Source organism: Camarhynchus parvulus, chromosome 21, assembly GCF_901933205.1.
Source record: "Camarhynchus parvulus chromosome 21, STF_HiC, whole genome shotgun sequence".
Taxonomy (NCBI): Eukaryota; Metazoa; Chordata; class Aves; order Passeriformes; family Thraupidae; genus Camarhynchus; species Camarhynchus parvulus.
The window spans coordinates 1688475-1715117 of NC_044591.1; the positions used below are offsets into that span (position 1 = coordinate 1688475).

At 49.7% G+C, this 26643-nt stretch overlaps 2 protein-coding genes across 2 annotated transcripts in view; one reads left to right on the forward strand and one right to left on the reverse strand.

The window, feature by feature from the left end:
* The first annotated feature begins 2227 nt into the window (after positions 1-2227).
* On the forward strand, positions 2228-5276 carry HTR6 (5-hydroxytryptamine receptor 6). Its single transcript, XM_030963826.1, has 3 exons — positions 2228-2950; positions 4465-4623; positions 4884-5276. Exons 1-3 carry the CDS (start codon positions 2228-2230, stop codon positions 5274-5276), a joined length of 1275 nt encoding a protein of 424 aa, XP_030819686.1.
* A 2794-nt stretch (positions 5277-8070) lies between these two features.
* Positions 8071-26643, reverse strand: part of TMCO4 (transmembrane and coiled-coil domains 4) — a 35297-nt gene continuing 16724 nt past the window's right edge. The window contains exons 11-13 of the mRNA XM_030963825.1: positions 22917-23034; positions 19946-20063; positions 8071-8697 (exon numbers count right to left, since the gene is read on the reverse strand). Coding sequence (XP_030819685.1) covers positions 8365-8697; positions 19946-20063; positions 22917-23034 — 569 coding nt within the window. The 3' untranslated portion in view covers positions 8071-8364. The remainder of the gene's footprint in view (positions 8698-19945; positions 20064-22916; positions 23035-26643) is intronic.

Here is a 26643-nt window from a genome sequence, read left to right on the forward strand (position 1 = left end):
GCTGGGATAAATCTGAGCTGCTGCTTTCCCTCACCCTGCCTGGGGAGGCTGCTCAGGGTGGGCTCGGGGTGGGGTTTCTCTGTGCTCCCAGCACAGATGGGAGGTGAGGCTTTCCTGGGGCAAAGGCTTTTCTAAGGAAGCCTCCTGCTGCAAACAGAGCCTCGCATGTGGTGCTGCCCTGGGGCTGCTGCCAGCACGCTGTGACACCGAGGTGGCCGGGAGGTTTGGCTGGGAGCATCCAGGGAGAGGGTCCTGGGCACAGCCTGTCCTGGCACAAGTGGCAGCAGCTGTTTCCCAGGGGCAGCCTGACCCAGAGATCCTGGGGAATAACTGTGTGTGCTTGGGCTGGGTCCCTGCCTTCCACCTCCTGTGCCTTGCTCACAGATGGTTTCCAGGCCTGGAATGCCCATGCAGGCACTGGGAAAAGCACAACAAATGTGTTGGAAAGGTGGCTGGAAAAGCAGGACGTGGTAAAGAGGCTGATTTCTGTCCCGGGGTGGGCGGCTGGGGGTGTGGTGTGCACAGCTGGCTCTCACCCACACATCTGCAGCACAACTGCCCAGGGAGGCGTGCCAAGGAAAGCTTTAGTGGGCACTTGGGGAGGGCAGGGCCTGGCCCTGGGAGCACAGGGTGGGTGCCAGGAGCACACCCTCAGCTCTGGTCTGTGCTGGAGCCACTGCCCTCAGTCCCAGTCTCCCCCAGCAGAAATCACAGCCATTGGTTGGGAAATCCCCACCTTTGGGCAACTGGGTAATTAAAAAACCCGAGCAGTCCCTGCCCAGCACCCTGAGGTGTTTGCCCTGAGTGTGAAGGTGGCAGCACAGAATTCCCAGCAGCACACAGACTCAGAAGGGTTTTCTCAGCTGGCTCCTCTCTGTTGTTGCTGTGGGGCCATCCAGGACTGCCCCTCAGGCAGGGAGCTGGGCTGCCCCAAGCCAGTCCAAATAACCCAGGAGCAGAGGGGCCAGGCTCTGCCTTGTCTCTGCTCCTCCATCCCTGGCTGCAGATTGCTGCAATATCTGCCAGCAAGTCCTCTGGCTGCTGCCTGAGGGCTGTTGTGGGCAGCTGTTTGTTGCTTTTTCATTTGATTTTGCAAAATTTTGCTTTTTATCACTCAGTGTGGAGGGTGGAGCCTGGAACTCGAGCTGCCAGCCGGGTTTGGTCACTGACCTGCTGGCCCAGGTGCCTGCAGCCAGGGCTCCAGCGCTGGCACAGATGGCAGGGATGGCAGGGATGGCAGAGCACGGGGCTGTCTCTTTAAGGCAGAAACGGGAACTCTCTGGCTGCCACTTTGTGGAGTTTAGCCCAGATCCCTGTTTTCATTAGCGCTTCCATTTCATCTCCTCCTCTCCCCCCCAGCCCCACCTCCTCGATCGGCATTTCTGCATCCTTTGTGTGCATCCACAGCAGCAGGTGAAAGTCGGGCAGGCACCTGCACACACCCACTCCCACCCCTCCCCGTGGGCTGGACGCTCCTCTGCCGCGGCAGGAGATCCCTTCCACACTCCGATCTTCCTCCTCCCGGGCGGGCTCGGCTGGGAGCATCCCGGTCCTCCTCGATCGAGGCTGCTCTGCCGCTCCTGACGGCTCCGGCTGCAGCAGCGGAGGAGCTCTGGGACCCCGGGGACAGAGCTCTGCAGGGAGCCCAGCTCAGCTGGGGGGCGACAGCTGAGCCTCGGGGGGCCGCAGCATCCCCAGCATCTGGAGCATCCTGGAATCCAGAGCATCCTCAGCGTCCAGGGTACCCTGGGTACAGAGCAGCCCTGGCATCTGGGATATCCTGGGATGCAGAGCATCCCCAGCATCTGAAGTGCAGAGCATCCAGAGCATCTCGGTGTTGTATTCCTTGGTCTGGTGCATCCAGAGCATCAGGGTATCCAGAGCATCCTGCCATCCCTGGCATCTTGGGAACCTTGCCTTCCAGCTCATCCCCAGCGTCCAGAAGCAGCATCCAGGGACACCCCAGAGCAGGGGGATTTACAGGAACTGCTGTGAGTAATGGGGAGGGAACCTTGGTCCTGCTGATCGGCTCCTGGGAATGTCACCCTGCCCTGAGTGCCAGTGAGGAGAGACAGTGGGGGAAGAGAGGGAGAGGAGGAGGAGAGAAGGGAGGACGGACACACAGCAGAGAGATGATCCTCCTTGCCCAGCCCCGGTGATGATCACGTAGCACGGGCCACGCTGGAGACGGTGCCCAGCCCAGAGCCAGCCCTGCCCCCAGCTCCTCATGGAGGGGGACCTGGGGGCCCCCAATGCCAGCGTGCTGGGGGAGCACTCCCTGCTCGTGGGCAGCAGCTGGGTGGCCGCCTTCCTCTGCTTTATCATCCTGCTGACCACGGCGGGCAACTTCCTCCTCATCCTCCTCATCGTCACCCAGCGCTCCCTCCGCAACACCTCCAACTACTTCCTGGTGTCCCTGTTCATGTCGGACCTGATGGTGGGGCTGGTGGTGATGCCCCCGGCCATGCTCAACCAGCTCTACGGCCGCTGGGTGCTGCGGGGGGACTTCTGCTCCCTCTGGGCCTCCTTCGATGTCATGTGCTGCAGCGCCTCCATCCTCAACCTGTGCCTCATCAGCCTGGACCGCTACCTGCTCATCACGTCCCCGCTGCGGTACAAGCTGCGCATGACGTCCTGCAGGGCGCTGGCGCTCGTCCTGGCCGCCTGGACCTTGGCCGCGCTGGCCTCCTTCCTGCCCATCAAGATGGGGTGGCACGAGCTGGAGTTCCAGGTGCGGCCCCTGAACGTCACGGGCCGGGGGGACGAGGAGCAGTGCCGGCTGCTGGTCAGTCTGCCCTACGCCCTGGTGGCCTCCTGCCTCACCTTCTTCCTGCCCTCCGCCGCCATCTCCTTCACCTACTGCCGCATCCTGCTGGCGGCGCGCAAGCAGGCCGTGCAGGTGGCCTCCCTGGCCTCCAACGTGGCCACCGCTGACGAGGCCACGCCACAGGTAAGGAGCACACAGGGAGGTTGTTCTGGCAGACAGTTTGGGTGCCTGGGCTGTTTCTGCCTCCTGGATGGCCTCAGGGCTGGTGCCAGCTTTGACAACTGCAGGGAGGGAGATTTTGGGCAACATCCACCTCCCTGACATCCTCTGAGGTGCCCCGTGCCTTGTCCCAGCAATGGAGAGCTCTGAGGCTGCTCATGAGCACAGAAACAGTGTGAGGAGAAGCAGAGAAATAAATAAGATTCAGGCAAAATGCTCAGCAGTGCAAAATAAACGCAGTTTCCCCCTCTCTTGGCTGGCGTCATCCCCAAGGGGTTTAATCTTATCTGACTTTCCACTCATAAATCTTGGCCATGGTGGGTGTGAGACATACGGGGGAGAAGGATTCTAACTAATAGCAAATGCCAGATTCCCGAGAGCACCTTATTTTGAACAGAAGCTTCTATTTTTGTTACCTGCTCTATAACAGGAGCTGCCAAAGCCCTCGTGTGCTCACTGGTGGAACCGGAGTGTGTGGGTTTTATAACAAAAACGTGGCTGCACTTGTTTGTATTTCTCCAGGAGAAGGTAATTGCCACTAAATCTAACAGCTTTAATTCCCTGTAATAGGCTTTATTGACCTCATATCCTACAGGGAAAAGGCAAACTTAATTGCCTTTAAATACCTTGATTGAGTTTATTCTCTCCAAGAGCAGAGCCAGGACTCCGGCCAGCTCTCCCACACTTGATAAGCTGCACTAGACGGTCAAAAGGAAAAGGGGAATTAAAGAATAAACACACAATATCATAAAGTGTTTATTTCCTCGCAGGATGCCAGGTTTTTGGACTCTACAGGGTCAGGGGATGTTCAGGGCTTTGCTGTGCCATGCAAGAGCAGCATCTATCCCCCTGTCATTCAGCTGAGGCCCAAAAGGTTCCTTGAAGACCCAAACTGGCTGAGGAACAAGGTGTCAGCCAGGGAACCCTCAGATTCATCTTTTAACCTTTTCCATCTTCATCTAATTTTAGAGATTTTTTTTTTCTCTTTTTGGGCTGGAAGCTGAGTTGCAACAGGGTATCATTTAATTACAGGGGAGGGCTGAGATAATCACTTAATTTTAGATTGCAGGAGGGGACCAAGGGCTGGGTTATGGTGTTTGGAGGCTGAAATGTTTCATGTCCTCCTTTTAAAACCATAATTAGTTTGCTGCTGTAATCAGCAGCTGGAGCTGCCTGTTTAGGGCAGGCTTTATCCTCACATGGATTGAGCTGGGTTTTTCTCTAAAGAGCAGCCTAATGACAAACACGTTATTTTACAGTAAATTAAATCATACCCTCAGTGTTGAGGGTTTCTATTGCTTCCCTTTCCTAATTTGTGCTTCAGGGCTCGCAGTGTGTGCCCAGCTCCTGCCCCTCGGAGAAGGGAACTACTGGCAGAGCTTTTGCAGGATCTGGAGCACCAAATGCCACTTTTCTTGAGCAGAGGGCAGTGCTGATGCCAGGGAGAGCTGCCCACCACTGCCTGTCTCTGGCTGCAGGTCCCACGCGCCCCGAGCCAGCCCCTGGCCAGCAGCGAGAGCAGGAGGTTCACCAACAAGCACAGCAAGAAGGCTCTGAAGGCCAGCCTGACCCTGGGCATCCTCCTGGGCATGTTCTTCGTGGCCTGGCTGCCCTTCTTTGTCACCAATGTAGCTCAGGTAAGAGCCTGTGGGGGCTTGATGTTGGGTTTCCAGAAGTTTTCCCTTTGGAATCCAGCTGGGTTCAATTGGAGGCACTGGAAAGTCTTGCTGGACCTCCAGGACCAAGGATGCAATTCCCCAGGGAGCAACAGCAAGGAAAAAGCCCTTCAAAAGGGATTTGAAGGTTTCCTTTGAAAGGGGAATGTTGGTGTGGCTGGAAAACCCCTCTGGGTTGGGGCTGAGGTGGGAGGCTGCTGATCCCTGCTGTGTCCCCCCAGGCAGTGTGCGACTGCGTCCCGGCTGGATTCTTCGATGTGCTCACCTGGCTGGGCTACTGCAACAGCACCATGAACCCCATCATCTACCCGCTCTTCATGAGGGACTTCAAGAGGGCCATGGGCAAATTCCTGCCCTGCTGCCGGCGCTCGGCGGAGCCCCGGCCCAGCGCCATCTCCCTGTCCATGAGGAATTCCAACAGCGGGCCCCGCGCCGCCACCTCCCTCAAGAACGTGCTCACCCTGCAGGCTGAGACCGACTCCATGGACTCCGGGGCACCGGGCAGTGAGCCCAGGCTGCTCCCGGCGCCGCGGAGCCCCGGCGCTTGCCCCGTCGGCCTCTGGGACACGGAGCCCCCGGGCACGGAGCTGCAGCTCGGCACCCCCGTGGCCTGAGCGGGCACACACAGCTCTGTGTGCTAGGAAGGATCCCCAGGGCCCAACACAAACCCTCTGGGAGCTGATTTGCCACAAGCCATCTCCCCAGATCCCTGTTCCGGCACACGGTGCAGCTCATGGAGGGGACGGTGGCCTCGGGCACTATCACAGGGAGGATCAAACCCTGCAAAGCCAGGTGTGGCTGCTGAATTAACCTGCTTTGTTTCTTCTCTCTCTTTCATCCCTCCCGTGCTCACCATCACCATCCTCTAACCTTTCCTGTGGCCTTTCCATCTCTGGTTGAGTCTGAACCTCGGATTCCAGACTCTGTGTCTCCCTAACCTCAAGCCAAGGCTTGGCTTTGCACACACAGAGCTCAGCAAATGCACTGAGGGGAGTGGTGGAAAAACATCCTGTGGCTCATGGGCAAGAGGTCTGGAGCTGCTTCAGCTGGAACACTGAGGTTTGGGGCTGCTTCAGCCCATGAACATCACATCTTCCTGGAGCTGGGGCTGGATCTCCTCCCTGGAGCTGTGGCTGTCTCAGGTTGCTGTCACACAGTGCACTCCAGCTCAGTGGTTTGTCACACAGAGCTGCACTGTGGGGGCTGAGCTTGGTGCAGAATGTCCAACACTGATTTCTGGCTGTTCAGTGGGGGTGTGGGGTGCGACTCAGGGTGGCTCCATGCGTGTCTCACAGTAGTAATGGGATCAGCTCCTCCCACAGGCTCCATCCCACAGCTGCCCACTCCTGGCACAGGACCATCTCCCTTCCCTCTGACAATCCATCACATCCTCGATGATGCAGTTAGAAAATACACTTCCCCCCCCCCCTTCAGATAAGAATCTAAAGGAAAATTATATTTTAAATTACAATGCCAGCCCCCTCCCCAGAGCCATAAGCAGAGGGAACAGTGAGTAAATGTGACAAGTGGGCACTTCAAAAAAATCAATAAAAGAAATTATTTTAGTCAATTCTTTCTCAAGTGCCTTTGGGCTGGCAGTTGGCTGCTGTGCCCTCCCTGGACCCTTCACTTCAAGCCTTCTGCCTAATTCCAAGACTGTTCTCCTGGAACTCCCTGACACCCAAATGGACACAGAGCACCCCAGCATACAGGATGCTGGAAGAAGCCAGGCCACTTCCAGTTTTCTTTCCATGTTGCCCACGGATGTTCCAGAACTGAACTGGAGTTTGTACGACCAACCCAGCATTTCTTTGCCACAGATCCCTTGGGAGCCAGGGATGAGTGACCAGGACACGCCGAGGGCCGAGCACAGGCTCAAACCTCAAACTGTTCAATGCATTTTGCCACAGATGGAGCTTGGGGCTGGTGTTGAGCACCCAGATCAAGATGTGCATCTTCCCACAATGGCTTTATATAAATACAAGCTTGGACTACAACCCAAGTTAAAAAGGAGCAGAAAAAGGTACTGTGGAGTCTGGAAGTTTGTTAGGTACCAAATCAGCCTTGGGAGATGGACAGAGAGAGAGGGAGAGTCACCTCTTCAAGCCAAATGTTCAAAAGCAATAATTCCTTCCTGTCTCATGCAGGCAGTTCTGTGTAATTAGGTGTTTGCTTGTGGACAAAGCCTCGGATGAGCAGAGGAATCCCATCCCAGCCCTACAACCAACAGCACCACCAGCAGCTGGCTGAACAGCCCCATCCCAGTGGGATCCCACAGCCAGTCCCTCCTGTCTCTGCAGCAAGGCACCCCTCCAGGGCAGAGCTGGTCAGGTCTGAGCCCCCTGGGATGCTGAATTTAGGGACAGGAATTGCCAGGCACTGCATCCAAACCATGGTGCTTTGCTGGGTCACAGCATCACCCCCAAACCCAGCCGAGTCTGACTCCACGAGGAATGATCTGCAGGTAAGGTTTGCAGGAAGCTGGGAATGGGAGGGGGATTAACATGGCTGTTGGGTCAGTGGGGAGAAGCCTGTGTAAACCAAAACTGGAAGGTAAAATCCCAGTATTTTCCCTCTCATGAGTCAACTGGACCCCCCAGATGGAGGTAGGAGAGTTTGAGCCCTCCCTTGTGGCAAAGCATAAAACCCCAGAGGGGGTTACCCTCCTACCACACTCCTGCCTGATGCACTTTCCTGGGCTCAGCAGCAAAACTGGTCAGAAAAGGGGCTCTTGTGGAAGATGTGGATCATTTCCACAAGGCTCTGGAGCTGTGCTGGCAGGGAATGTAGGGCCTGGTCCTTCCCTCTGCTCTGAGACTGGGGATGAAGAGAGTGGAGCAAACTCACTTTTATGGAAGGAGGCAGAAATCAAACAGATCCATGTTTATCCCGTGCCAAGTATTGGTTTTGTTCTAAGCCATTTAAAAATATGTCTGGATGGAGCTTTTAAGGCTGGATATGTCTGTGGGACACAGAAGGAAAAGTCTCAGTGGGTTGTTGGCTTGGAGAACCCGGGATTTTCGTAAACTGTCCAAAACCCCCTTGGTTTTCCTGCTGCTTTCCCCCAGGGTCCCAAACATGTTTCTAACAGGAATAGGGCCTCCAACACCCACCAACCTCAGCCTGGAGACAGGGAAACCATCTTGGAGATGGGAAAGTGCCTGAGCCCTGGCAGCAAACCTGCAGCAGGCAGGGAAGGAAGCCTGGCAGCCCCAGCCTTTCCCCTCCTGGTCAGCAGAGCTGGAGAGCAGATCCAGATCTGTCCAGAGTGGGGCAGGTAGAGCCTGGAACACCCCTGAGATCCTCAAACGAAACTCATCTCTTGTGGAAAAATGGTTTTAATTTCCTAATAATGAACCCTTCTCTGTGAAATGTTTAAAATCCCCTCAGAGCCACCTGCTTCCCCCAGTCACAGCAGGGACACGGTGCCGAGGGGTGCAGCTGCTTCCTGCAAGGATTTGGATGGGATCTGTCTCGGATTCCTTGGAGCAGTGCAGACTCCGGCAGGAATGTGCCCTGTCCCGCCTCGGGGAGGTGCCGTGGGCGGCTGCTCCAAGCCTTTGATCCGGGGCCGTGCCAGTGCCACGCTTTTCTCCGGAGGGGCTGGAAACCGCAGCTGCAGCTCCGCCAGCTCCATCCTCTGGGAATCCAGCGGCACGGATGTGCTGACAGCGGTTTTTGTGCTGGCTGAGCAGCTCTGCCCTAATTTGCTCCCTTCCCCACTGCCTGGTCCTTGCTGTCTGTGCTGTGTGAGCAGTCTGGGCAGGGAGGAAAGGGTTCTCTCAGGGCAGAGCTGGAGGAATTCTGTCGGTGAGCACAGCCAGCTGGGAGAGCTTCACTCCCAGCCTCAGCCTCCTCTTTCCTGGTGTTTTCCTCTCCCCGAGCCTCACTACCAGCTGCCCGCTGGGATTTCCTGGCTTGAGGGGAAAAAAGACTGCCACTGCCCCTCTCTTCCAGCTGGCATTCCTTGGTTTTAATGCCCACGGCTTTTAGGATCGTGTCCATCTGCTTCATGTAGTCCAGGTGACCATTTACCTGCAGGGAACAAGGATCCTGTGAGGGGGAACCCACAGGAACCCAGCTCAGCCAAGCCCTTCATCCCAACAGCCACCACCACCGAGAGACTTGGGTTTGGCTCTGACAGATGGAAAGAATGAGACTGGAAAAATCACAGAATCATGGAATTGTTAAGGTTGGAAAAGGTGTTTATGGTCATCAAGTCCATCATGCTGAGGCCACCACTAACCCATGTCCTGAAGTGCCACATTCACATGTTTTTTGAACGTTTCCAGGAGTGGTGGAATCACCACTGGTTAAGTGTCCATCGACCATCCTGAAGTGGCTGCAGTGTTTGGGGCACTCTGGTGCTGGATGACTTTTCCTCTGAGAGGTTTAAAAGCCTGGGCCTGGCTGAGTTCCAGCCCCCAAATCCTGGGTGCCAGGAGGGTAAAGGAGGAGCTCTGCTGTGGGGAGACACCCAGGCAGGAGAGTTCTCTTAGTTCAGTTGCCTGCTCTTGCAAAAGGTGTCCTCCAGGTGCCTCAGCTCCCTTGTAAAAGCCAAGATTATCTTATTTAAATTAAGGCAGAGTCATTAAACCTCCCACAACTCCCAAGCTGAGATTCTCAGCTGGGAGCTGCACTGATCCATCCTGCCCTGTATAAAACTGGGAGCCCAGGAGTTACGGGTTCATATACCAATTAAAGGTCAACAGTATGTGTAAAAACCCAGACAGTTTTATTGTAAAATGAATTCCACAACAAGATAACCCCTCCTGAGATGGATGTTGGAAAGTTCCCTTCCAGTCAGGGCACAGGAGGAGAGGAAATCTCCTCTGCACGTGATTGTTCTTGATGCTAAAGGCCACATGGCTGGAGAGGCTGAAATTCCTTCCCCATTCCAGGTGTCCCTAGTGCTTGATGTACCAACAGCATCCCCAGATACTTCAGCCTCTCTGGAAAATCCAATTTTTAGCAGTTTAAACCTTCCTTACCCAGCCAGAGATCTGTCTTGGCCTTTTATTTTTCCAAGCCTTGCTGGTAATTAGGGAATTTCCACAGCAGGGAATACCCATAACCTCAGTCCCAGGATTCCTGCTTCTCAGACACAGGGATGACACCCCTAGGAAGGGATGATGATGGTAAGAGCTTTTCACAGAGCTCTGTAAAGACCCCAGCCCTGGACCCTCTGCTCATCTCCTGCTTGCTCCTGCCTGGTGCCAGAGCAATCCTTCAGCTGCCCCTGGATCCCTGGCAGTGTCCAAGGCCAGGCTGGATGGGGCTTGGAGCAACCTGGGATCGTGGAAGCTGTCCCTGCCATGGCAGGGGTGGCACTGGATGGGGTTTAAGGGCCCTCCCAACACAAACCACTGTGGGATTCAGGGCTGTGCCAGCACCAGGGTTCCCAGCACACCTGTCCCAAAGCTAAAGACAACCTTTTCCCCACAGATCCAACCTCCTGAGCTGTTTGTGTGAAGCAGCTTTGGAGGGGCACATTTGGCTGCACTGAGGGCTTGGAGCAAACGGAAGGATTTAATCAGGACATCAGGAATACAAATATGTGACTTGAATCTGTCCAGATGGCTCAATGGGCTCTGGATGTTTTGAACAGATTAGTTAATTAAAATAATTAACCATGGAAGGGCTGGGAGCTGTGGACATTGTACCCTGGAGAAGTACAACCCTTTTACTTCTCACTCAGGGGGGCTGTAGGAAGGAATGAGCATGGCCTTGGGCAAAGTGGGCAGAGACAGGAAGGAATTGGGAGTTACTGGGAGCAGGGGCTGAAGGCTCTTGGTTTGCTGCACTCAGAACCTCTCCAGTCACACCATCTGCCTGCCCTGCCTTGGGAATGATCAGCCTGCTGTTACTGAGTCATTAGTCAGAGAGAACAAATTTCCTCCGCCACCCTAAGGACTGATTTTCATTACTCCTCAGTATCCAGCAGCTTCCACTAAAACAACAGGGAATTCCTCTTCCCTGAGCACCAGGATCCCTGAGAGATGCTGGGTATGAGCTATTCTGAGGAGCTCATGCAGCTGAAAGAAAAGCTGAGACCTCGTGAGAGTCCGTTCCTCTTGCAGCTCTGCTCAATCTCTTCCAAGGAAACTCACTGCTGTCTCTAGGATAGCAGAGGAGAGGATTCCATAAAGCTGGACCAGAGCAGCCCCTGGGAAGTGTAAGAGGAGAGAGAACTCTTCTCTGCTGCACTGAGCCACCAGCAAAAGAGCAGCAAACAAACTGCCTTGCCTCTTTAAAGCCATCCTGGTGGGAAACCCCAGCAATTCCAGCTCACTAAAGCCTGTTTTCATCTTCAGTCTGAAAGCCTGAATTCCTCTGCTGGGCAGGTGGTGCTGGAGATGGGAGGGGAACACCTACAACATTGTCAATAAAAACTTTAAAGGCAAATATAGAACTATATTTGTATTTGTCAGAACAAAGTGCAGGGGGAATTTAGGACAAAAGGAAGTGTGCTTGGCACCAGAGCAAATACATTTTTGCTTGTTTTAAGGAAAGCAGTGGGGTGGATTTATTGGGATTCTTTAGGTGACTTGCCCCAGACATATTTGGTTGACTGATCCCAGTCAACCACTTGACTTTATGGTTGCTTTGACTCACCGGGAGCCACGAGCCAGCTCAGCAGAGCTGCAGGACTCCAGTGCCATGCTGGGGATCTCCAGAGGACAAAGCTGATGGCTTTGTCCAAGGGGATCCATCAGCCAGTCAGCTCAGCATGTTTGGAAAGGTTTTCAAGCCCAAATACATCCACAAGTATCAAAAAAGTCCCTGAGAACAATCAGTTGTGACAGTTAAACTGCCAGGGCAGTGCTGCTGTTGGATACAGAGGATTAAGAATCCTGGTTTCTCTCTGGTTTCTGCCAGGAACCTAGCGTGTCCTGGAGTGGGTGCTGCCAAGGGAAGGGCAGGGGAAGGGCAAGGAGAAAGGAGACATTGCCCAGAATGCCAAGTGAAGGGCAGAGGAAGGACAAGAGGAAAGGAGACATTGCCCACGATCCTGGCACCCCACTGACTCAGGCACAGGCAGGACTCAGTCACAACACTGATATCACAACACTGGTATCACAACACTGATATCACAGCACTGATGTCACAACAATGACGTCACAGGGACAAGCTCAGTGCAGCAAGATAACACTTCATTGCTCACTCCAGAGTCAAGAACTTTCAGATCCCATCTAGTGTCCTTCAATAAAAGCTCCTCCACCCATCCCAAGCAGCCAACACAGGAGTGCACCTGACTCCAAATGCTCTGCAGGGCTATGGAACTGCTGGAGCTCAGCTGAGTGTCCCTCACCCCCCTGCTCCCTGTGGACAGGGCAGCTCAGCTGGGCCTTCCTCCTGCTCCCCCTCACCAAACCCCCCAAGGATTCACAGGGAATCACTGTGGAGGCAAGTAGTGTGCTGGGGAATGCACAGGTCACTCACACACCTGAGAATTTCACTGCTTTGATGTGTTTTAAGCCCACCAAGTCCACAGAGCAACTTTATTCCCCCAGAGCAAAAAATCCCCTGAAGTTCAAACATCTCTGCAGAGCTTGGTTACTTCAGCAGGAGCAGCAACAACCTTGGAGGGGATCCTTCAGGATTCCCTTTTGGCTAATACTGTCTGTTTTCATAGCAAATGGCATTTTATGGGGGCTGAAGGAGTTCCTGGAGTGAGCTGAAGGTTCTGGAGCTCAGTGGATAATCACAGCTCACCTCCCAGGAGCCCTCACCTGCCCTGGGTGTCACACTCAGAGTGAAACCAAAGGGCAGAGCCAGCTCAGCCCCTCAGGTATTGTTATTTTTTGCTCTCCCTTTCCCAAAGCTACAGTGAAGGTGATGGCCAGGACAAGCACTGGAGTCCAGCCCTGCTCTGAACTGAGCTGCCAGGTCTGGGAGCTGTTGGTGCAGAAGAAGAAGCTCAGATGTCCCTGCTGCTTTTCAAAAACTCCTCAGTTCTGTTTGCTGCCTCAGAACCCACACAGCCCGAATGGTGGCACAGGCTGATGGATTGCAGGGCTCCCAAGCTCTGCTAGGCTATCCCTCAAACTCCAGTCAGCTGTGCCAAGCTGGCAGGCTCCTCTGGTCACAGAGATTCCCACGTGTCACTGAAAGCCTTAATTGTGACTCTGGCTACATTCCTGCAGGACAGAGGGCATCCACAGAATCCCAGAGTGGTTTGGGCTGGAAGGGACCTTGAAGATCCTCCAATTCCATCCCTGCCATGGGCAGGGACAACTTCCACTGTCCCAGGGTGCTCCCAGCCCTGCCCAGCCTGGCCTTGGGCACTGCCAGGGATCCAGGGGCAGCCACAGCTGCTCTGGGCACCCTGTGCCAGGCCCTGCCCACCCTCACAGCCAGGAATTCCTTCCCAATATCCCATCCATCCCTGCCCTCTGGTAGTGGAAGCCATTCCCTGTGTCCTGTCCCTCCATCCCTTGTCCCCAGTCCCTCTCCAGCTCTCCTGGAGCCCCTTTAGGCCCTGGAAAGGGCACTGAGTTCTCCCTGGAGCCTTCTCTTCTCCAGGCTGAACAATCCCCATTCTCAGCCTGGCAGAAAATGTCCTGCTTTCCCCACAGTTTTCTGACAGCTCATGGCAAAGCCCTGATGCTGCCTGGGCAGAGGAGCTGGAAAATCCAGAGACAGCAGGAAACAGAAACCATTTAACACACCTTGACACAGGCTGTGCTGAATGAAGCTAGAATAGGAATAAAATTCTTCTGTTGGATCCTCAGGAAACAATGTCAAAGTGAGGACAGTGAATACATCCAATAATTCAGAAGCTACAATTTAAATGGATTTATTAAAAAATTGATTCAATTCACCAATTGAATTTGGCACCTGCAGCAATGGTGCATCCTGGGCACCAGCAGTCCTTGAGAAACCAATCAAAAATATATTTGAGGAAAAATTGGTAGAGCTGAATTTATTTTGGAAATCCTGACAATTCCATTTGCATTATTCCTCTTAATTGTTTCTATTTCTGCTCTGCCAAATTGAGGGAATAAAGAATTATTCTGCTGAGGCTCAGAGGCTTTGCTTTCACATCATCCCATTGCACAATCACAGTCCTTGTGGACAGAATAAGTCACTCAATTCTTATTTTTCTTCTCATTTCAAAACTCACTTGACTGGTAAAAGTTCTCCTTTCATTGCAGTGATATTTTTTGAGCCAGACTGTAATTTTTGCCTGCAATCATCTTTCAGCCACAACAGATTGATCATTGTCACTTCTGGGGTGGTAATTGAGGGATGTTCCCCTCAGACACCCTCAGGCAATTCTACACCAAGGCAAGAGTTTTTTCCAAGAGTTTTTTCCATCAAACTTTGATATGTTTTGTGATCAATGTTGAAAATTCTGAGTAATCACTGCCTTTTGCTGGATTCATCCATTGCTGAAAATCTCTGCCAGCTTTATGCTCAATTTACTTTCAGCAATTCCAAGAGGAAGATGGAGAAGAGTAAAATACAGAATAGAACAAGAAAACCCAGGAAGCAAATGGAGGAATCAAGTTCTGAAGGTCTAAGGAACAAATGGAGAGCAGCTGTACATTAGTGACAACAGGCAGCACAAAAGTGGGAATTAATATTCTGAATTAGTAAAAGAGTCCTTGAAAGAATTTTAAGGGAAATGTGCCTTCAGAAATGTCCCTCTGTTGCCAGAAATGCACTCCAAGCCACCCCCCTGAAGGAAACAGCTCTTCCATTGATTTTTCAGCTGTTTGTGGAGCTGCTGTTGACTATTTTTTGTTGATGCTTTTCCCAACAACTGCCACTCATTTATAAGGTAGCTACAATTAAATACTCATTTTTTGGTGCCAATCCAAGTGGAAATTATTTAAATTCAATGGTTTAAAGAGTGTTTTAAAAGACCCAGTATAAACCCAGTATAAACATATAATTATCACTGGGAAATAATTTGGACATAATATCTTGGGCCATGGAGGACAAGAGATCCCAAAAATAAAGACTGGATTGATACACTGAATTTGAGTGATCCTAAAAAGAGCTTTGGGGATCCACGTGTCTGCCACTAGAAACCACAGCAGGCCACTAGTGACCCAAAATACTGGACATATTGATCACACCAGGATTATGGAAAATTCTTCAGGATTCCACACAAGAACATGAGATGAGGTTTGGTGTCCATAACCAGAGGGATGCATCAGGACCAGCCTGAAGCAGAGCAACTCCTGCAACACCCAAAGGGGCTGTCACCCTTCCTCTCCCCATCTTGCTCCAGGAATACACAAGATTTGGCAGCTCAAACATCACCACCTCTGCTGCTTTCAAACCAGGTTCTCAGCCCAACTCCACAAAACAAGGTCACCTGAGATTAACTAAAGGAATTTTTGCTGATTTTGGGGACAATGACCTGTTCTGACTCATCCCTCATAAGCTGATGGCAATAATGCGTCTGGGCAAGAAGTCTTGGGCATTTGGAAAATTCCAAGAGCTGTGGAGCAGTGCCATGTCTCTCCTCAGCAATGTGATATCCTATAAATCCACCTCATGGGGATGTGAAGTAGGTTTAAACCCTCCCTTTCCCTCAGTGTCACCAGGGCAGTGACACTTTGTGGTATTTCAGTGACATTCAGCTCCTATCAATAATTCAGCTGCTCTAATTGCAGCATCTCAAACACATGATGTGCACAAGGTGTCAGCAAAGTCAGCCTTCCCCCTGATTAACACTTCTAATTGGCTGCTGCACTGGGATTTGTTTCCATGTTAGCTGAGAAGGTCAGAATGGGAGCTCAAAGGGAGCAGAGAAATAACACAGAATCAATGTTCATGTTCCAGCAGAAGACAGGAAATTAAAAGCTGAATTTTCTATCCTTAATTCACCTGTCTGGGCTCTGTGTGGCCATTCCTGAAGATTCCAGCTGAACAGTACTTTGGGAAAACTCCTTTGCTTTGCTCCACAAAGGGCTGGGATGGGGAAAGCTGCCTGCAAAGCCAACAGCTACAGACCTGCCCACTGCAAACCAGGAAAGAACAGGGGGTGCAGCACCTGCACTTGCAGGAACTGTCCCACTTCCACATGCAAAGGGCTCTAAGGGGGAATAGAAGATCTGTCAAAGGCGATTTGTGATGCCAGTTGTTATGTTCCACGGGAGAAAGATGTGCTGGCATCCCAACTTTGCTGGCTCTGCAAAGGAACAGTGAATTTCCTCGGTTGGACTGGGTTTGATGGAAATACAGACCACCTGTGAGTCACTCAAATGGGGCACTGGTCCCCTCAGCTCTTCTGGAGCTGAAGGAGAAGCTGCAGTCCCAGGAATTCAGCCCTGCCCAGGGTAGCTGGGGGCTGTGAACACTCTACACACTCCACAGATGATGTGGGAATCCCCTGTGGAAGGATACACACGTGTTCAAGGCACCAAGGGCGAATGGGAAAATCCCTCCTGTAGATCTGCAGGAAATTGTGGCTCTCTGCTTGCTCCCAGTTGTGGGAATTAATTTGGGCACCAGCCTTATGAAATATGAGTCCTGTAAAATGGTTCTCCCTGCCTTAGAAGCAGCTGAGCATCCCCAGGCTCCCACAAAGCACATCCAGCTCGAGCAGTGTGTGTGTGCTGGAGTGAGGAGGGACATCAGCCTTTGAGGTTTGTCAGCCACAAAGCAAAAACAAACTGTAAGTTATTAATGGCCTCCTTTGCACTTTTCTTTTGGAAAAGCTTTTTCGGTTTCTTCCTCTGTTCTAACACAGTGACACTGCCAGCACTCTCTGCTTGTGTCCCAAAGGGAGAAAACATATTGAATATGTATTTAATGTGGGATTCTTGGAGCTCCCAAATCAACAGCAACGAGGAGCACAGGAGATGGAGCCACTGATGATTCCAGGGCTGTGGAAGCCATCCCTGTGACCTCACAGCCCAACAGACAGATGCAATTGTTTCCACAGGCCCTGGATGTTGCCCTGAGGGGAGAGGGGCTTCTCCTGAAGCCAAATTCTGCTCCAAGCTCTTGTTCCTCTGATCCTGCCCATGGGGAAGTGGCACTGCTCACTGAGAACAAATGAAACAAAGGAGCAATGACATACTGGCAACCTTTTTTTGCCTTTCCAACTCCCCAGGGTTCTTAATTAATCCACATTTTGTAACCACAATTAATTCTTTGCTGCAAGTCTTGGGAATACAGTGGGAAAAGCCACAATTTAATGTGTTTGGAGAAAAAAAGCCTGACTCACAGAAGTGCCAAATCAATTGGATTTCACAAAATTCAGACTTTCCATCTGCTTGTGGTATTGATGTACCTGACTGCCTTGAAGCTGTCTTCCCTCATAATGGGAATTTTGGTCCCTTTTCTGAGAGCTGACAGGAGGGTGGATCCAGGCGGGGGACTGGTCTCTTCTCCCAGATGACAAGTGAGAGGACAAGAGGGAATGGCCTCAGCCTGTGCCAGAGGACATTTAGATTGGATCTTAGGGAACATTTCTCCATGGAAAGGGCTGTTCAGCCCTGGCACAGGGCAAGGATGGCATTCCCTTCCTTGGAGGGGTTTAAAAGCTGTGTGGATGTAGCACTTGGGGACATGGGTTAGTGGTGGCCTTGGCAGTGCTGGGGGAACAACTGGCCTCAAGGGTCTCTTGAGAACTTTTCCCCCCTCACCAATTCCACAATTTTAAGATCCATCCCTGCTCCCCCCTGGGCTTCCAGCCATGCATTCTCACGGCCTCTAAACCTGCAAGTTCATCCCTAACTGCTGCTGCTGTGAAACTGCCCATTCCTGACTTGTTGCTGACTCCTGAGCCTCCCTGAAGATGCTCCTTGAGCAGTTCTGCAATATTCAAATATTAATTCAGATTGCACAGAACAAACTCCTCTGGGAACAAACAGCAATCAGGATAATCCCCTGCAGCTCCACAACTTCCTTGGTCTCTAACAGGTGCTGTCAAATAAATCCACAGAATAAATCAGCCCCTTTGTAACCATGAGGAAGGATTTTATAACTGCATTTGCTGAGTGGGAGGATATTTTTCTCTCTGCTTTTTTACTGACAGTCAGATAAAATCACACTAATCAAGAGAGACATGAGATGGAGGCCTTGGGGGTGAATTGCTGTTTATACTGAGGGCTCCTAATCCTCCACTCTTTTGAGGATTCTGGTGCTACAGCAAAGAGAACCAAGCTGTTTGGATACAGACCAGTTTTCATTATGGATGGACCAGGAGATGCCAAAAATACTGATGGTGCCTTCGTAATATTTTCATGCTGAGCACCTTTGCATCAGCTATACTTTATTGTTCTTTCACAGCTTGTCTTTCTCCTGGGAGGACACTGACAGGGACCTCCAACAAGGGCAGCTGCAGGGGTGGACCTGGTACCCATAAAGAAAACACCTGTCTCTCTATATCTTTAAATATCACTTTGTATTTTTTTGTTATGCTACTGCACTGTACTTGCAGCAAAATCCATCTTTGCTTTCTTGCCACTTTAAAAAATATTGCCCCTGGATATTTCCTTCCCCATTTTTGTTCCTTTTATTTCTAAAACGTTCAGCAGAATGCACTGTATTTCTTGCCATGGTCTGGAAAATGGATCAGGCAATGACACCTACTTAACATACATTTTTCCTCCCCAGAGCTTTGCAGTGAGATGAAGGAAGTGTCAATTCCTTCTGAAGGAGAGCAGCACTGGGACTGACTGCTGGCAGCAGGCAGCCAGGATGCAGACACACAGCCCTGGGAGATGAGCAGAGAGTAACTCTGCAAACCTTCTTCATTCAGTGAAATGTAAATCCTGCTCCTCTGAGGAGAGTGGACAAGCTGCTGTGATCCAGGCAGGATAAAGCGTGCAGGGCTCCAGGGGTTTTCATGCTTCAGGAGGGAGAGGGTCATGAGAAGGAGGGTCTCTCTAGAGAACTCAAAAAGAGAGGGGTGACATGGACTAACTGACAGGAAATGTCACCCCCGTGCTACCACTTGGCATCTTGGGGACTTTCATGCCAGCAACAGATGTCAGAGAGCAAATGAGTACTGGCAGCTCTGGGAGGGTGAGAAAATGGATGTGGGAGTGTGGAAATGCTGACAACCCAGAGAGATGCAAGGATGCATGGGCCATGTTTAACAGCCTCCACTAAACCCCCTCCTCCTGGGAAGCCCCTGTTTTGTTCCTCCAAGGGTCTGTTCTTTCTGCTCAGCACCAAGCCCTGCATGTGCTGCCAAGGGCTGTGCAGAGCTCAGTTATCATGAATGAAAAGAGTTGAGAACAGTTGGGTATTTATAGGCTTAGCAAGCTGGTGCTCCAAAAAATCTAAAAGCTCTTCAAAGTGCCTGTAGCTCCAGAGCAGCACTGATGGTCCCTGCCAGCTTGTGGGGACACTTGGGAAGAAGAGCCAACCATGGAAGTATCCCAAGCTTTGTGTTGGGCATCCTCCAGGTTGCAAAGAGGAAACAATAAATTAAAACATTAAGATATGGAAAAAACACAATGGCATGCCCAAGATTTCTGTGGATATGGATACACAAGATAAGATCTGCCTAGTTTTCTGTGGAAGAGGTCACTTCTTCTGTGGAAGAGACAACAACGTGGTGACGAGTTTAAGATAATTGAGTAGAATATTGCTTAGATATATTGCCAGATGTTCTAACAGTGGCTTATCAGTAATGACACCAGACAGCTTTGAGGCACCTAAATGTTTCCCTGATATACCAGTGAATCTCTCCCTGTTTCCTGGAGACACACTGTGAAAAGGCAGCAGGACCTGGCAAACCAATCATTGCTATCACAGAGCTTCTGTAATTCCAAAGCAGTTCCAGCTCCTGCAGCCCTGGGGACCAAGGTACAAGGGCCAGGAGCCTGTCCCTGCCTGAACCTGAGCACTGTGGAGGCTCCACCAAGATAAGATAGTGGCTTGCTGGGTGCGTGTTTGAGATCCACGTTTTCCAGGCGCTGATCCCACCTCCCCAGGATCCACACTCACAGGGCTTGGCACTCAGCTCTTTCCAACCCAAACCATTCCATGGTTCTCTGATAGCAAAGCCTTTCTTGAGGAGTGACAGAATTTTCTATCTCCACTATGAGATATGTCAGAACCAAAAAACCCCAAACATATCCAAGAGGAGAGGTAGATTTTCATTGTTTTGGTCAGTGTTGAGCACTAGCTGGGCCAACAAAATCCAGAGGGAAGTGGGGATAACAGTTCTCTCCAAGACAGTAAAGAGGGACAACATACCTAGAGGGGCTCTCTTCAGTCCCCAGCTTCCCCAGTGCAGTCAGTGTGGGGTTACAGTGCTGCAGGCAAAGAATGATGGAGAAAAAATGAGAATATGAGAACTTACCACAGAGGAAAGGTCCATGTTCACCATCCTCCTGTCATCCAGGTCGACTGGCTGGAGGCCTGCGACGTTGAGCTGGACAGAGGAGGTTCTGTAAACAAAGCTCAGCAGCCAGTCCCCCCTGGAAGCAGAGAAGAGTGGGAATAATCTTGTTGCCCAACCAATGCCATGTGGAATCAAAGAATTCCAGAACAGTTTGAGTTGGAAGGGACCTTAAAGCTTATCCTGTTCCACCCCCCACCATGGGCAGGGGCACCTTCCACTAGATCAGGTTGCTCCAAGCCCTGTCCACCCTGACCTGGAACACTTCCAGTGTGTTACTACTCAGACCATGAGGAGAGTGGAAGTGCTGGGAAGCACAGTGATGTCTGGACCAAGACCTGCTGCAGGTCTGTGTGATGTAGCAATCACACCAGGAATGACTTGCTGGATTCAGGGCAGGTTCCTGGGAAACAGGGGTGCAAGTCTCAACTGAATCCTGATCCACGGCTGTCGTGTCTTTACCTGCAGGGAGTTTAAAAATCTGACCCTTCTGTTTATTTCTGTGTTTGCTCAGAGTTTGCACATTGGCATATTTCATCTTTTTAATGTACTGGTATGTTCTCCAGGCCATAAAGCTGTAAAAGTGATGAGACCTACAACACTGATGTTGTGACATAAATATTGACTGTGAAGCTCTTGGGAGTGCTCCTGATTTATAGGTGCTGTAGAAATACATGGCTTCAGTGACAGAGCTAGGAAGGGTTTGTTCCCACTCGAAAGCAGTGCCATAAGTCACTGTGACAGTTTCAGGGTAGACTGTAGCATGAGGAGAAAAGGAAATACAAAACTCTTCTGAGCTGAGCAACAGCATAAAATCTGGGTACCAAAATGCCACTGTAGTCTACAGAGCAGATTTAAGTGGGACATGAGTGAGATTTGTGCTCTGTGATGGCAGCAGGTGAAATGCTCCTGGCAAAGGTGCCCATTCCTGGCTACTCCCAAATAATCCACACTAGGAGTTCTATGCAGAGCCCTGCAAAACCTTTACAACACATTCACACTGCTCAGGTGTTGGTTCTTTCAAAAGCTGAGCCAGTCCAACTGATTTGGGTGAGGTTTCCCACTGGGAATTCGCAGCCCTGCTGTTTAAGTGGGAGGGGACAGCTCCAAGAGCTGACAGGGCTCTTACTTGCCCTGTCCCTTCATTCCAAAGCCGAAGGAGAACAAGGACTGAAGCTCAACAACTGGGCTCAAATCTGATCTCACAGGAATTCTACTCAGTGTAATTCATCCAACCTAAAGAGAGTTACTCCTGAAGTGACAGAATGAGGCCACCCTTTGTGCAAGCAATAGACCAGAGAAATCAGAATCAGGTGACGCCTTACCACAAAATGTTTGTATAATCTTTCTCTCTACCTCAATCCTCACAGAAATTCCCCAAATCTCTCAATTCCCTCCTCTAGCTGCCCCTCATGTTGCCTGAATAACCCTCTGGACACACACACACACTGTATTTTATTCCAAGAGCACAGGCAGGCTTAGAAACTGTAACAAATCTTTTTTGTGTCTCTGTCTGTGTGTGTGTTACAGGAAATGGATACATTGAGCAGTGATACAGTGAAATTTCTTTTGCAGAACACAGACAGGAACAATATTTTCTGGGTAAACTCAGTTATATGCAATGATTTCTATGATTTGTGGTTTCTTGGAGGAACTCAGAGCACTCCCAGGCAAGCAGCTTTTCCTTATGGTACAGGAAGAAACACTGCAAGTGGTGTTTACATCTGGCATCCCTAAAAATTCTGGGATCCAAAGAGGACAAAAGCAACAATTCCCCACCTAGCTGAGAGATAGGACTGATAATTTGTTGTTTTAACCTTGAATACTTTTAATTAACTTATTTAATTATTCTTTCTAAGTTAAAACACTCTGTTAGAATCACAGTAACACAGCACTTCCCCACCTTCTATGTACGTGTGTAGGCATCCATGCAGATGCATGCATGGAAAACACCAGCAGCATTTTCACCTGCCCTTGACCCAAGGGCTCATGGCTTTGTAAACTGTCTTGACTTGAAGATTCTTTGCTAATTTTCTTGCCTGGTTATTTCTCAATTTATTTCACCATGTTCCTAGTCTTCCCTGCTTATTCCTTGGTTTTAATTTCCCCTTATCTAATTGTGCTGGTAAGCAGTGTTCCTGCCACAATTATCTTCCAAGACACAGTCATTAGGTTTGAAGCTGTCACTAGACTACTTAATAGCTTTTCTGAGATTGCTTCAGCTGTTTCAGGCCTCTGAACCTCCCTCTTCTCACCCAGCAGCTCCCATAACTCTGCACAACAGTTGTCTGCTTTTATTTCCAAAATGTTTTTCAATGTGGTTTTAAAGGGCTGGTATTTGTTTTGAAGGCAATCTTTGTATTCTTTCATATCCTTACTAAATTTGCTACAGCTATTCCAGTTATTCTTCCTTTGCAAGTTCATGTGGACTATCTTGACCAGAAACCCACTCCAGATATAAACCCCTTCAATTTGCTTGAGCTCCTTCCCTTCCATTGTGATTTTCACATATTTTTCCCCATAAGCAGCCACAAGTGAACTGCATCTTAAAGGTTTTATAGATTCTAATTCCCATTCTTTAAGTCAGCAAACTTAACTGCTGTATTTACAGTCCTTCACACAAAGCTGAGATTTAAAGGGCCTTCAGAATACATCAGATTACACACACAAACCCAGGCACTTTAGGCTGTGAGTGGTAGAACTCTCTATGAACACAGGTTTCCAGTGGCACAAAGAGCCAAGAGCTCTGTCCAACAGCTCCAGGTGCCTCCTGAAGCTGCCATCTCAAATGGATCTGAGGCAGAGGCCTGGAGGGATGAGGCTCTGGCACTGCTCAATCAATGTCCTCACCAGCACTCATAAAATGCTTGAAAGGGATAATGCCCCAAACCATTTCCAGGCTAACAAGGCTGGGCACTGAGCTCACACTGACCTGCAGAAGCCATTTATGATCCTGCCTGACACCACTCTGGTGAGAGCTCTCCAGTGCTTGGCTTCTCCTTCCACCGGAGCTCCCAGTAAGACAACGTCTTCAATGATCCCCTGTGAGTCTGTCGAGGTGAAAGCAGAACAGTTCAGATTTAGAAGATGGATCAGAAAATATTCTTATGTGAAGTGTGTTCAGATGTGCAAAAAAATAATAATTTAGGTGAAAATCAATTTGATTGAAAGATAGAAACAATGGAAAGGAGGATCATAAATAAAACTTTGCATATATCTTAAGTGTCCACAATTCACCTGGAGTTAGTAAATGTGAAAAACTGAGATCCTCAGACAGGGCAAAGGACCAAGCACTGGGAAGGAGAAGTGGCCTGGCCTCTGCCCACAAAGGTGCTGTTCAAGCAGCAAACCTCTGGAAAGGTCTGGAAATCCCTGGAAAGATCTTTCTGCAGACTCACTGATGTGGGTTTGCACAGAGCTTTGAAACAGGTGAAGGGGTCAGAGATCCCACAGAGTGAGCAAACGTTGTCATACATGAAGCATGAGGAGCTCTTCCCATAGCTGATTCTATGAAGAACATGACCTGAACATGCAAGGGGAAATCCCAAATTGTTAGTATTGATTTGGAAGTAGCAACAATGGAGGCACTTGCCAATACCCAGTGAAGATCCATCAAACTGCTTTGATTTCCTTCTGCTGTAACATGAATGCCCAGGGCCTGATTTGCTGCACAGCATTGTTAACTTTTAAGCATAATAAATCTTCCTCACTTACCAGAGGAAGCAGCTGGGCTATTTCAGGAGGAATAATGATGGAATGAGAAATATTGGGCAGCCCTGCTACTTTCCTAAACTCCTGAACAATATATCAGTATCTTCCATAAATCTTTGTAAAGAGAGATGAAGCCTCTGATGCCGCAGCAGTTAAATGGAAGACTCATGAGCAGAACATTCCTAATCCATACTCAGCACCTGTGGGAGACCAGGCTCCATAGACCTGAGCTAAACCCAACATTTGAGGGAGAGGTTCTGCCTGGGCACTTTTCAAATGTAAATCACTTAGCTTCCTTTCCCTGATGGCAGTAAAGGATTGGAGCTGCCTGCAGTGCCTGCATCCTTCTTTGCCGTGTAAATCCCATGCCTGACAAATCCAAATGAACTCTCCTGGAATGACTTCTTATTGCAGAGCAATTTTTGCACCAATCAAAAAGAGCAAAGAGCAATTCAATTTTGTGAGTGTAATCTGTGAGCAATAAAGCCCTGTTCCCATAATTATGGGCAATGAAAAGGAAGCACAGAGTCTTGCGGGAAGCTTGTCCCAACCAAGGTTCTAAATTCCATGTCCGTGGTGTGAGCCAAGTGAATAAACAAGCAGCTAATTCATCAGGATCCTGAATATTTGGCCAAGGTGTTGGAAGCTTTTGTTTCTCCAGTCCTTTGTCCAGCTTATTGCTTGCTCAGAACAAAAAAAAATGTTTAGCCTTGGCTGAAAAATGTTAATTTTCTTTGAATGTTGACAGGATAGAAAACTGGGAACAGATCACTGGCCTGCAGAGCAGCTGAGGCTCAAGATAAATGAAATCTATTTCACAGTTTGTAAATCTTTTAGATTATGAAGAACAATAAAGTCTGTAAAAGCAGTGAAAAAAAATTACTTAATTAACCTTTTACCCTCATAGAGAGTGGCTAATGAATAAAGAGTTTTATAAAGGAAAATTTCCATTCAAGTCCAAACAGGTGAGAACAGAGTGAGAATGAGAGGCCAAAATTCAAACCTGATTAAGATGATTTCTCCAGAAAAGGTGTGGAAGAAAGAAGCTGTCCCAGAGACCATAACCAATCCTGGGAGCTGGGCTTTGCTGTGCCCTAGGGATGCAACTCACAGGGAAAGGGAAAGCACCTCAGCACATCAGTCCTGACTGGAGGGAGAACAGCACTGGAATTCAGCTCTGGCTGTGTACAGATGTTCCAGGGCAGAGCTGGCAGCAGTATTCCCAGGACTGAGCACAGCAGGGATCACACCCCAGTGGGATACTGGTCACATGAGCTGTGATCAGTACCAAACAGTGCGTGACACCTCACCCCTGTCACACACAGCTGGGTTTCAAGGTTTGGTCTCTGGTGGTAACAGCTATTATCAATTTGCATTAGTTTGCTAATTGCTAAGTATTTACTAAAAGGCATGGGAATCACGATGAAGAAATCAGAGCAATGATCCTCCCACGCAGTAACGTGTCTCTGATGGCTCATTGACTCCAGCTCCTGCCATAATGGCATTTTCTGGAAACCTGCTGAGCTCTGGCTCCCGAAGTGCTCCGTGATGAAGTATCCAAAGGTTGTTCCACTGCTTTGCAGAGAAGCATTTGAACAGAATCTGTGTTCCTGCCATGGTGTTTCACTGGCCAATCCATCATTAGCTCTTTGTCCTCAGAAATGCCAGTGCCATCTGGATGCAGAGCCCTGCATGACGAGGCCGTATGTTCCTTTCGTGTGAGACATCCAAGTCCAAACCCAAATCAGTCTCAGCTGTCCCAGGTCCCAGCTCTGCTCCTTCTGTGGCTTGCTCTGGAATGTGCCTGTGAGAGTGCCTTGGCAATCTGTGCTAAACATGCTGCTTTTCATCTCACAAACAGCTCAGCTTTCAGAATTCAATTAAGGAACTGAAAAACCAGTGTATGGTGGGAGCTGTTCAGATACATCACCACAGTGCTTGGATTTCTCTGCAGTGGCAGCCAACCTTCCAGACCCCTAAGGATTTCCTCCCTAAGCTATGGGCTCGTGCCATTCCAGAGCCTGCAGACTGAAATAAAAACCTGGAAATACCTCAGCCCTTGGCACTCTCAGGACACAAAATGTGTAGATCTAGGGCCAGATTAGGATCTCGGTTCTGGCTCCAGTGTAACTCCATAAGGATTATTCTGGATTTGATTATATTTATTTTGAGAACAGAATTCCTGTATTTGAAGACTTTTATCTTAAATCAGAAGTGAAGTTCTGGCACACAGCTGTCAATCCTGACCTTCTCCATCCTCACTTGACTCCGTTCCCACCTTCTTGGACTTTACTGGACATTTTCCTTTATAAAATTCCCTAGTTATGATTTACTGTGAAGTAAGTGGTTAATGAGTTAAATTGCTACATGGGGGGAAGGCAGGCTGCACACACTCACTGCTGACTCAACTCCAAGATACAATTTTCATCAACTGATCATAATGATTTTACTCTTTTTTTTTTCCTAAATTAAAAATAGAAATCTATTAATAAACAGAACCACAATGGGTAATAAATTGGCAGATGGTTTTATACTTGACTTTGGGGGAAAATTACCATGAAAATAGCAGATGACAGTGGCATTTCAGAGACTTAAATGGAAGGCAGGACTCAGGGAATCAGATACAAGAGCTGCAAAGAGCTCCCAAGAAAGGCAAAGCATCCTCTGCTGGGATCAGGCAGTGCACGGGCAGCTCCAGACTGATCACAAATGTCACGTTGTTGTTCACAGACCAAAATGATCCACTGAAACCCCTCAAGTGAAGACAGTGGATTTTTTCTGCTGGATTGGGGGAAATGACAGAAGAATTTGGCTCCAAAGGCATTTAAACCTTGGGGTTTTTTGTTTAATTCCTATCCTAAAAGAGCCAAGCTGTATTCTTCCTCTTGGAAGAAAAATTTTTCCACCAGGAGTAAGGAAAATAAAAGAAAAAATGGTTAGAAGGTGAA